A 12,740-nucleotide genomic window follows, 5' to 3' on the forward strand; every position below is an offset into this window, starting at 1 on the left:
AGACTCCGTCTCAAAAAAAAAAAAAAAAAAAAGAACAATAACAACAAAATCCCTATAAGTCTACAACTCACTTAATTCTAGCATTTTTATTATTTTCATTTCCAGGAATATTTACTAGTGAATATGTGGTGTAGGACATGCATAGGTTTTAATACTGTGTGAACAATGTGACTCTATTATATTCATATAAATTAGTCATTGACTTCAGAAGAGCCTCCCAAAGCTATTCAACAGCTTTGTGTTTGGTGTTCCTTCAGCTGAACACTCAACTGGCACTTGGGACATGTGACATTTTAAATGAATGTGAATTATAAGAAACTAGCAGATTTTAAAAAAAGAACTTCTGCCTCTTTATTTAGCTTCAATGTACTGAAATAAAAAATACTAAGAAGGAAAAAAGGAACATCTGTATTTGTTAATGAGTTTTTTTAACATCAAGTAACACTACAGTGGTCTTAGATGTCTAAGACAATACAGAAGTTTTGTTTCAGTAGAACATCCCATGATGTTATCTTATTAATGAATATATCTTTACACAGGCTACGTACTTTCTCTTTTCATGATTTTACTATTACTTTAATAGAAATGATGAATAACAGTACAGACTTAAAGGCAATTTTGTTTGAGTGAACAATGAAATGAGTAAGTGGAGCATTTTAGAAGTCGTCAGTCATGGTAACGACTAGCGGATGATCTGGAAGGGAAACAGATGAAAGTAACTGACCAGGAAGGCTGTATAATAAAACAAAACTCTGCAAATGAAGATATCATATTTGGTTGTGTCTAAGTCCAACAGTTTTCCTCATACCTTGGAAACTGTTATTTACTGGAAAAAGAGAAAAGTAGTTTTGTAAATTTGAATATGTTGCTTTATTAAACTTTCCTGAGCCTCGTTCATCATAAAATGAGGGAACCGGAAAAACATCCACTCCAAGACCCCTTGCATTTCTAAAGACCACAATTCAGTGCTTTTCTGCTCAGACCTCAGTAAGTGGATATTCAGTACACTTTAAATGAGTATTTCTTATGATGAAATAGTGCATAAGGACTACCTTCACAGGGAAGGAAAGTTCCCTAGGAAGAAAACTGTTCATGAAAAAATTGTTAAAGGTGCTCTTAATATTTCCATAAATAAGCATTTATACTATCAGTAAAACTTGCTCTCTTTTTATCTAAAAATAGATGGCAACACTTTCCGAAAACACAGTATATTAGAGCAGAATTTTCTGTTTAGAAATAAAAGCCAAAAACTATTTTGTTTGAATCACTGTAAAAACTACAGGCAAAATGGAATCTGCCTGGATAGATTTTCTTAAATAAAAATATTCCACTTAGGAATGCTTGTTTTGACTTCACCCAAAACTTATTTTGCACAATCATCTGAAGAAAGTTTTTTTCCAATTGTAATTTCCGACTGTAAAAATGTTGTCAACTTTTATTATACCTTTTATTTCTAAAGCAATGTGTTTTATATCTAAATTTAGAAAGCATATGTTTCAAAGCTACTCACTTAAAATGAAGATCTTTGAAAGTAAAATGGGTTTCAACAATTCCTGTAGTTTTCACTCTAGTTCTGAGAACATCTTGTTGAGTCGGGATGTAATTTGGCTGAGCTATTCTGTCCAAGTCATTCAAATAGCTGAAAAAATTAAACAAAACAACATGTTAAATATAGCCAATAAAGATCATCCAAAACAAAAATTAAAACACACTGCAATATAAGCGATAATCTGAAATCACTAAAAGTTTTTAAAATTCTGTGTAAAGACACAAATGAGTTTAAGTTTGTATTTTCTTATATAACTCCCATGGAAATAAAAATGTTTACACCTCTGCAACCACAAAGCTCTTTTAGTATTTTTTAAATATGTACTTTATTTCTGAGGGACAGTTATCAGTAATTCAAAGGAAAAAGAATAACTTAAAAAAAAAAAAGCTAGTACACGTCATGAGTTTGTTTCTTAGAATTCTTTATCACAGTTTTTGGATATAGCACTGTGTTTATGATCCAGACATTACTCTTTTTTATTGAAGATTTTTAAAGTCTTAATTTTGGAGCAAGTAGTGATGAAAGCTCTGCCCAAAGGCTAAATGAGATGTTTCTTTTCAACCAGTCTTACGTCACATACAGGAAAACAGCACATACTCCTCTACGCTGCATTTTACTGCTCTCTAAATCAATACATGTTTGAGTCACTCATGTAATACTCTCTGCCATTGGTGCTACATATGTTGTGATATAAAATGTAGTGGTATCATACCATGCAATGTAAAAGAGTAAGTTATTTTCTGTCAAATTATACGGTATAGTCAGTAATTCACAGAAAGTACAGGTAATGGAGAGATTAATGTGGACCTAGGTGATTAAAGAAGGATTCATGGATACTGAGGGGTGAAAACAGAATAACGGGGATGGAAGAAAAGGAATGACACTGCCGCAGGAGAAGCTGTAAATTAGTATGGAGATGAGAACAGTTGCATGTTCTTTCTTGGAGAGTAAAGCCACTAGTAAGCTATACAAAGCCTTAAGCGAGGAGTTTGGAATGAGTCCTAAGGTCAGCTGAATGTAGAGAGCATCACCGCAGTGCTTTTATTACGAGAGCTATAAGGTGACTGATAACTTAGAAATAAAAAATGTTTTAGACAGTCAAGTGTATGTATGTGGTAATTATACTAGAACACATAGAGAGATGACAGCCTGAGTTACCTGTATTATATTTACTGAATTTAAGAGAATCTTATCACACTGGTGATAATACTCCAGTACTTTCTCTGTGCTTTTAATTCCAAATGTTCTACTTTACTGTAAGAAAATCCTACTTTACAAATCAAACAAGCCATGGCAAGATTTTACTGCCTCTTTAAAATAATGAGCTACTCTTATTTAAAATGTTCTTTGATTACTCACAGATTTCTTTGCTTAAAACTGTTACAGTTCGCTGGGCATGGTGGCTTGCGCCTGTAATCCCAGCACTTTGGGAGGCTGAGGTGGGCAGATCACGAGGTCAGGAGATCGAGACCATCCTGGCCAACATGGTGAAATCCCGTCTCTACTAAAAATGCAAAAATTAGCTGGGCGTGGTGGTGTGTGCCTGTAATTCCTGCTACTCCAGAGGCTGAGGCAGGACAATCGCTTGAACCTGGGAAGCCGAGGTTGCAGTGAGCCAAGATCGTGCCACTGCACTCCAGCCTGACAACAGAGCCAGACTCTGTCTCAAAAAACTAAAAAACAAAAACAAAAACAAAACAAAACAAAAAACTGCTACAGTTCAAAAAAATCTCTAAAAATAATATTTCAATAAGACAAAGAAGAAAAGCAGGCACTGTGAAAAATTCCGATTGCTCTAAATGATTACAAATTTAAAGTGTGAATTGATGGGGAGTCAGTCCTAATGGGCAACTTGACTGCATCTTAGCATCCCCAGTCAAGAACTCATAGATCAAGATGTCCTCTAATAACTATGGAGAAAAATGTTTCTATGACTTTCTTCATTCCTAAAAAGCAGCCACATTAGTGCCATCTCAAGGTCACAACTATTAGAATAAAATAATGTAAAACTAAAGCAACGTATTTTTCATTTTATAATTTTAATTTTTTTTTTCTCTGAGACATGGTCTTGCTCTGTCACCCAGGCTGGAATGCAGCTGTGCAGTCATAGCTCACTATAGCCTCAACCTTCTGGGCTTGGGTGAGTCTCCTGACTTAGTCTCTCAAGAAGCAAGGACTATAAGGGATGGGCCACCATGCCTGGCTAATTTTTTTGTTTTTACTTTTTGTAGAGACAAGGTCTCAGTATGTTGCTCAGGCTGGTCTGGAATTCCTGGGCTCAAGCGATCCTCTCACCTCAGCCTCCCCAAATGCTGGGATTACAAAGCACGAGCCACCAATGCCTAGACTATGTTTTTGTTAACTCATTTTCAAGTAGTGTGCACAGGACAGAGTACTGGACAAGAGACTGAAGGGGTCTGGAAGTTCCCACATATAGTGAGAAAGAGAACTTCAATCTGTCATTCCCAAGTAGCACCCCTTAATTACTGAAATAGCTCCTTTTGCTGGGCTCCACTCAAAGCAATCTTCTCATAATAGTGACTCCCACTTAAATCTCTGCAAATGCTGGTGGTGTCAAAGCAAATATGGTTTAAGAGTTGTGTTCCTCCTATAAGTATTTTTTCTAATTTGTCTTCTAGCCTCTGTGATGTCTGGTTTATGAATTCATTCATTATTAAACAAGATCATATTGAGTGCTGACTGTGTCAGGCTGTGGGAATACATTAAACAGCAGAGACAGAAAATAATCAAATATTCATGACATAAATAGAAATAAAATGACCTCAAAATAAACGTAAAACTGAAGAAAAAGTACATTAGGAGTACCTAAAACTGGAGAGCAAGGACCAACTCAGTGGGTCAAGGAATATTTCTTTGTATAGGATATGATACCAGTTGGAGAGATGGGCTACATATTCAATGTGTTTATGTTATATATACATGTATAAACCACGTAATAATACATAAGGTTAAGACAAGTGTAAAATGTTAAAAATATAGATTAATACAGGGTTATAAAGATTGATGTGGGTGATACAATATTATTTCTTAAACACACTAAATCACATAACATATAGTACCTATGCTGATGCTGAACAAATAATATAATTCGCTCTTCAGGAGCCACACCTCATTTATTTATTCATTGTGGCAAAGTGTATGCATTCACCTAGACCTTTCAAAATCTGTCATTTATCTAATCCTTACTTGTGCCCCTAACAGCCAACAGCTGTGTCAAGAAAATGGAACAATCCTGGAAAGTGAAACAAATGTACAACATATATTTAAAGAGCAAGTAATGCCTAATACATATCATGTAAGAATTTTTGAGTATGTGTGGTAAATTATAAATTTTTTTGTTTGTTTTTGGTGTTGTCCTATGGAGATCACCAAACAGAAAGCTCCCTGATTAGGTTTTTATTTTTTATTTTTTTGTGACAGGCCTCGATGCATCTACAGGCTGGAGTGCAGTGGTACAATCATGGCTCACTGCAAACTCAAACTCCTGAGTTCAAGCAATCATCCTGTCTCAGCCTCACTGAGTAACTGGGACCACAGGTGTGCACCATCATGACTGGATAATTTTTGTATTTTTTGTAGAGATGGGGGGAAGGGGTCTCACTAAGTTACCCAGACTAGTCTCAAATACCTGGGCTCAAGAGATCTGCCCACCTTGGCCTCTCAAAGTGCTGGGATTACAAGCAATGAGTCACCTCACCCAGCTTCCCTGATTAGGTTTTATCACAACTTGTTTTGCAAACTTTCTGGGGCCGCCACCTGAAAATTCACGGCAGATTTTTCTTCCAAAAAACTGAACTTAAGTATCTGGAAACTGTGTCAAATACAACAGGGCACACACACAACTGACAATTTTCAAATATAGAGCTATTGTACTTACTGAAAAAATATCTTGGAGTCATCCTGCACTCTTTCCAAAAAAAATCCCTACTTATAGTACCTGTCATTGAACAAGGAACTCTTCTTAGGCACTGCTAGCATAATGAAAAGAACTCAAATCAGTTACACTCTCAACATAGCTCCAAGTAAACTTATACACCCCAATTCAGAGTGGATTTTGGAAACTTTCAACTACTTTCTTGAAAATATATTGGAAAAGGTACCATTCTGCATGTTTCAATTAGAGTTACATATCACGAGTCTCTTGAGACACTACTGAACACACAGGAAATAACACTGCTATCTACACACACACAACACACATAAGACAGATAAAGTTTTAAAATATTGTCATCTTGAATATCCTAAGTTGTACAAGAACGTGTCAGCCAATTCTGCAATAAAATTGACTTGGAAGTACATTTGACTTGCAAGTAATTATTCATGATAGTTTAGTTCTGAAGTTATGATTACTTACTACGCTGCAGAATCATTAAGTTGGTACTCTCGGGATCTGTTGAAACAGGCTTGTACACCACTATCTTTCCACAATCTCTTTATAACTCCAGCAAGTTCTGCAGTCATAAAGCCTTCTTCAGCAGCTCCAGCTAGCACAAAGAGTTGGCGTGCATCATCCTGAACATTCAAAGGACATTTTTTTAAGTAAATAGGGATATGTTTGAGATACAAAGTACAAAGGAGACAATTATAGAGTTAAAAAAAAAATGGCAATCGTGAATTTCCTCTGTTTTTATTAACGTGTCATTACTTTTCTTTCTCTAAGGCACCACTTAAAAACTGGGTTGACCAAAAGACAATAATCATACATCATACGTCTATGTTTTGTGGTGTCAGTAGTATCTGTCAAGGCACTAGGAAGCTGGAAGAATAACTAAGGTTCCAGCTCATAAAGGGGACATTAACCAATTATCCACTCACAGTTTTTTTGTGTATTGAAGATGGTCATTTTTGAGAAAACAGAAGAAGAACCTATGTCTTCTTTCTGTCTCCTCAAAATGTTTTCTAAACTAAGAAACACAACTTTTGAAGATTAGAGATAGAATTGAACTAAGTGTTAACTTTCTGATATACCTTATAGTTGCAAAATAAGTTCAGAGCAGGGAGAAATCAATGTGGAGTGGGCAAGACCAGAAGACTAGTTTCATACAATGGCGTGAGATTTTCAGGAGATTTTAAGTATGGCCACATTAAAATCAATGGGGCAGAAGTTGGAAGCAGGTGTTTTGCTAATCCAGGCATAGAAAACAAAATAAGCACAGCTTTGGAGTAGAAATACTCATGATATATACAGAAGACAGTATGTAAAATTTTCTAAATAAAAAGATACTTTATATAAAGTTAATTAAACTTTGCTTAAAATTTGAGGCTACTCATATTTGGTTATTCTGATCTACAAGTAATCAACCACTCTAAATCAGTGTGGGGTCCAAGAGAAATATAACGTGCACCACTAATACAATCTAAATTTTCTAATAGCCACATTTGTAAAAGCTTTTTTTAAAGCTACGTGAAATGATTTTTAACAGTATTACTTAACCTATGTATAAAAATATCAATTCATTTATATGTAATAAACATACAATTATATTTCATATTTTTTCATACATATTACAAAATCTGGTGTGTATTTTATGCAAACAGCCCATTACAATTCAGAGTAGATACATTTTAAGGATTCAGTAGCCACATACGGATAGTAGATACCATACTGGATAACATAACTCCAGTTTTCAAGTAATAACACAATTTAAAAAAAAACACAACAATAAACAAACAAACCCAGATGTTAAGTTTCTTTCTTGACCAAGAATCTCCTTAACTTGAAATATGTAGCTTTAAGTTAACTGGGTGGACAATTCCTAATTTCTCTCAAGGGGCATTCTTCCAAAGTATCATAGCAGATGCTTACAAAGTGATGGCACACATTATTATAAGGGGTATAGAAGAGAAGCAGCATTTGGTGACACAGGCTAGCAGAGTGTACTAGCTGACAATATAAATTCATGCTGCTGCCAATTTGTGAAACATTTTCTTTTCAGCTGGAACCCATCATGAAAAATAATTAAGTCTCTCAGCATGAGAACATATTATTCAAGCATATGCTTCCCTTTTTAGCAAATCACAAGAGAAATGCATGCAAGCAAGTGACACATGCATAATATCCTTAATAAACCTCACATAACATGGTTTCAAGTCATTCTTAGCACCATTAGCCTAATTCCAGTAAACAATTATTCAATTATCCGATTACATATACATGAAAAATTTCTGAATGTGACAATTTTTATTTATTAAATTACATCAAACATAACCTATTTTAGTAAAGTACTTTCTGCTTAAGTAGGTTTTTAAATAAGCTTCCACTATGACGTCTTCATTCAATTTCAATAGCATTTTTTGACAAAAAAGGACTAATGCCCTCCAGTATGGGTCACAAGATCACATTCTTCTCAAACTTTCCAGGGATAGGCCTGAAGAAAAGCCTTAAGAAACTTTGGAAGCTGTATTTATAAACTGCATTCTCTCTGTGGCATTAAAAAAAAAATGTTTTTCATAATTCCACACATAAGTAAAATGATGTAATATTTTTCTGTGTCTGGCTTATTTCACTAAGCATAATGTCCTCCAGGTCTCAAAAAAAAAAAAAAAAAAAAAAAAAAACACACAGAAACAAAAATAGGTCAAGGTCAAATATACTAAGATAGAGGACAAACCAGTAGTTATGGCTGTGGGGTGGGGGAGGAGAGGAGGGAGGAGAAAGAGAAAATAGACATATTCAAAGAATACAAAGTAGCAGATACGCAGGATGACCAAGTCTAGAGAAGTAGACACTGAAGTACAATATAAGGACTTTAGCTAATGAAAATGTACCGTATTCGAGATTTTTGTTAAATAGGTTTTAACTGCTCCTGTAGCCAAAAAATTTAACTACGTGAGATAATGGGTATGTTAACTTGCTCCACTAGAGTAACCATTTTACTATCTATATGTATCTCATAACATCAAGTTGTAAAGCTCAGATAATTTTTTCAAGCCTCTTTTCTTTAAAAAAAACTTACTGGGATTATTCACTTCTACATCATTACCAGGACATTCAGGTGTATCTGTAGATGAGCTTCAGGCAATAAATCTGAGCAGAAGAACACTGCTGAAATTATTCTACCTAATCTTCTGTATAAAACGAACCCAAGGCACAAAGAGGTTAAGCAACTTACTTAAAGTTCCATGGCTAGTCACCCAATCACACAAATTAGGGAGTCAACAGTTCATAAGTGGCCATATCTACAACAGGATAACTTTTAAAAACACAGAATGATGACAATGATTTTATCTTGCCATGGAATGAGGTCTTTGAAAATTTATGAGAAGGAAAATTACTTAACATTTATAAATATAAATATGAGTGTACCAAAACAGTCTGTTGCGGAGTAGAAAAAGAATAGAGATTACTTAAGAGAAGACTGAAGTTTGGTAAGGAGGGTTATAGGTTAATAAAGCAGGTTACAGGTTAACAAAGCAGTTTACAGGAAGTCTTTGTGGTGGTGAGAAAGAAACATTATTTGACAGGCAATTATTTGACAGAAAAATTCCTCGGATGTAGCAAAGCTAAAATATTTTCAAATTACTAAAAGCTAAATAAAAAATAAGATGATTTAGAGAAAGTAAATTCCAGTTCATATAACCGTGTGCTGTGAGAACTCAGAAAGGAGCTATGAAGCACTATTTTGTCAAGAGACAAATAAGTCCTCATTTCAAGCAGTGATCAGGGAATATCTAGCATGCTGTACTTATTTAGCGATTACATGTTTTATTTAAAGCTGTCACCCACTTTATGAAAATTCAGAAGAGTCTGCCTAGGATAGGAGGAGAAGACTTTGAGGGAGCATGATGGCTGTAGTCTGACATAATTACAAGGTAACAAAGAACAGAGTTCATGTTTAGGCACAGAGCAGAAAAAGGAGCATTCTTAGAGCAAAAGATATCAGAGTTCATCTCAATTACAGGATTTTTTTTTTTTTTAATAAAGCCACCTGAAAAACAAAAAAGGGAAGGGGAATGAGAGACTGAGGTGTTAAAGCAAAGGTTGGATGACTATTCATTGTAATACAGCAGGTAGGATTTATGCATGAGATTAAGAGTTTACATTTAAAAAGATCAGCAAGCCCTTCTAAAACAGAAGCTAAATAATATGGTAATGGAGTGTTATTGAGGGTTTCTAGCATGCAGGGGTGTTGAATTTTATTGAAGGCCTTTCCTTCATCTATTGAGATAATCATGTGGTTTTTGTCTTTGGTTCTATGTGATGGCTTACACTGATGTGCGTATGTTGAACCAGCCTTGCATCCCAGGGATGAAGCCGACTTGATCAGATGTTAAAGAGTTGCTTTAAGGAATACATACATGTAAAATACATTTTTCTCTAAAAGCACAAATATAATCAAAGTAAAAATGACTTGAGGAAATGAAATAGGAAGTAATTTTTCTTTTTTCCCCATAAATTTATCTCTGACACATAGTTAAAATTAACTTAAAAGGGGGAAAAAGCCTAAAATAAAGTTAATTTTAACTATATGTCAGAGATAAATTTTTAACTAAATTGCAGTGAATTCAGCATGAAGCATGAGTTTCATTAAAAAGGGAAATTATCAATAAATATATAAATATACATATTTACAAATCTTATACATGTATATTTTTTCAAATTGGTAAAATGGAGAAATACTGACATTTAAGTGTTCTTTGTACTGACAAGAGAACTTGTCAAGAGATACCGAAATGTGAGATAAGTGAAATGAGAAGAGAAATATACTATATTAGAAGCATACATTCATTTCAAATGGTAGCTAGTATCATTTTGCCACATAAATATTTTTCAGAATCAAAACAAAAACCGTAAGTTTCTTCATCTTAGTTCTCAAACATAAACCAGAATACTACTAAAAATGATACAAACATTCACGTGGAAAAAGCAAGTAAAAGTAATAAGGAGCATTTTGAAAACGACTGGGAGCACAGGGATGTTTCTGTCAGATATTAAAAGCCTACAATATGTAGAAACAATCTACTATGAAGGCAGATCCATAGAGGAAAAAAATCCCAAATCTGAACTTATTATATGATAAATGAGACAAGATAAATCAGTCAGAAAAGATATGATTAATCCAGTCACACTGGTGACAATTAGCCACCTGAAGAGAAATAAAATAATGTACATCTTTACTCCATGCATACAACAAAACATGCTTCAGACAGATTAAAAAACAAACACAGAAACAAATGGTAAAATTCACTCCCTTGAAATGTCTCTTGCTTTTAAAAGAGCATCAATATTTGCTAAATCTTTTGTTGAGAGAGGATGTTCTACATTTAAACACAATGGAAGAAATAACAGGTGAAGATTTAAACACTTTTTAAAATACAGTATTACCATAACATTAATGGCAGTTAAGTAAAATGTGACTTACTGAACATTTGTATTAGTGGACAAAGGCTTAATACATATGTACATATAAACAAGCAAATAGATCATCAAAACACCAAGATTCCAAGTGGTAAATGAATAAAGTGCCACAAATCACATAGAAAAATAAAAACATAACAAATTGACATGGAAAACTGGTCAGCTACATTAAAAATGGAAAATTCAAAATATGCTGATACACGATTTACTAACAACAAATTAGCAAAGATTTTTTAAATACAAGACTCCTAAATTTTGGCTGTCCAGAGTGCTAAGAAAAGGCATTCCGAAAACTGCTGCAAGGAAGGCAAACTGATAGAACCTTTCTAAAAAACAATCTAGCAAATCTGGCAGACAGACACAGACAAACTAATGAAAGTAAATAACAAAGTTATTGGAACAGAAAAATGGTCATTATGCAGAAACATACATGAGGCTTGGGGGGAAAAACCTGTCTAACTCAATTCAAGGTGAGGATTCCTACTCCTCACAGCCTGAAGTATTCTAAATAAGTGCTTCTCAAGCTGTCTGTGATGAAGAACCAGTGTTGTGTTTTCTTTCATTTGCATCTGTTTCCAACCTATTCCAGAATAATAATAGAAAAATTTAAATGACATACAAAATATAAATTAATATTTTAAAAACTCTCAGAGTGAACATATAAATTACTCTGTCAATTGCTACAAACCCAATGCTTACGTTTAATCTCTATATCCACTTTGTGCACACTCTTGTGGACAGGCGCTGGCCCATGAATCACATTGTGAACAGCACTCCTGTAAGTGCCCAGTGCCTAAACAGGCGAACAGGCCCCTTTGTAAAGCTTCTAAAATTTTACTTCATTAGAAGCATTATCACCTATATTATCAATACATTATCACTCATAGATGGACTATCCTCATTCTGCGAAAGTTCTGAAATGATTATTAGGCATAAAATGTGATTGCTTCATGCCAGTCTTGAAAATAATTTTGTTTCTTCTCATTTTAAATAATCAGTGTATAATCTGTTTTGGAAATCTGATAAGTGCCAAATACGGAGCAAACCACAGAAAATTACTCACCACTTATTAAGATTTTACATCTTCTTACTCAATTCTTACCAAATCAACCTACATACTAAGATGTAATCCCAACGAAGTCAACAAGCTGTTTTGGTGTGTTGTGTTTCAACAGGGTTGTGGGGGAATTAAGTTGGCTCTCAAGTTCATCTGGGAGAGAAATTATGATGGCATTGTTATCTGGCAAAAGAACAATGGAATGAAATGGGGTGCATTTACTCTACCTACCAGGTGCCAACTAATCCATGAAACCAAAGAAATTAAAATGGTGTGATTCTTACAAGAGTAACAGTAATGTAATAATAATTATTTAAAAAAAAAAAAAAAAAAGGCTGGGCATGGTGGCTCATGCCTGTAATCCCAGCACTTTGTGAGGCTGAGGCAGGTGGATCACCTGAGGTCAGGAGATAGAGACCAGCCTGGCTAACATGGTGAAACTCCATCTCTACTAAAAATACAAAAAAATCAGCTGGGTGTGGTGGTGGATGCCTGTAATCCCAGCTACTCGGGAGGCTGAGGCAGGAGAATCGCTGAACCAGGAAGGTGCAGGTTGCAGTGAGCTGAGATCGTGCCACTGCACTCAAGCCTGGCAAGAAGAGGGAAATTCTGTTTCAAAAAACAAACAGAAAAAAAGCAAAAGACACCAATAGCAGTAACAGACATTTATTGAGCATGTATTATTACAAAGGCATGTGGGGAGTGCTCAATGTCATTATTATGACATAATGACATTCATAATGTCATTATTATGA

The 12,740-nt window shown here is 34.6% G+C and overlaps 1 protein-coding gene across 1 annotated transcript in view; it reads right to left on the minus strand.

Moving 5' to 3' along the window:
• The window catches only part of GNAI1 (G protein subunit alpha i1), an 82,147-nt gene that overhangs the window by 12,589 nt on the left and 56,818 nt on the right, over positions 1 to 12,740 (minus strand). The window contains exons 4-5 of the mRNA XM_023226679.3: positions 5,925 to 6,082; positions 1,511 to 1,639 (exon numbers count right to left, since the gene is read on the minus strand). Coding sequence (XP_023082447.1) covers positions 1,511 to 1,639; positions 5,925 to 6,082 — 287 coding nt within the window. The remainder of the gene's footprint in view (positions 1 to 1,510; positions 1,640 to 5,924; positions 6,083 to 12,740) is intronic.

Source organism: Piliocolobus tephrosceles, chromosome 8 (assembly GCF_002776525.5).
Source record: "Piliocolobus tephrosceles isolate RC106 chromosome 8, ASM277652v3, whole genome shotgun sequence".
Lineage (NCBI taxonomy): Eukaryota > Metazoa > Chordata > Mammalia > Primates > Cercopithecidae > Piliocolobus > Piliocolobus tephrosceles.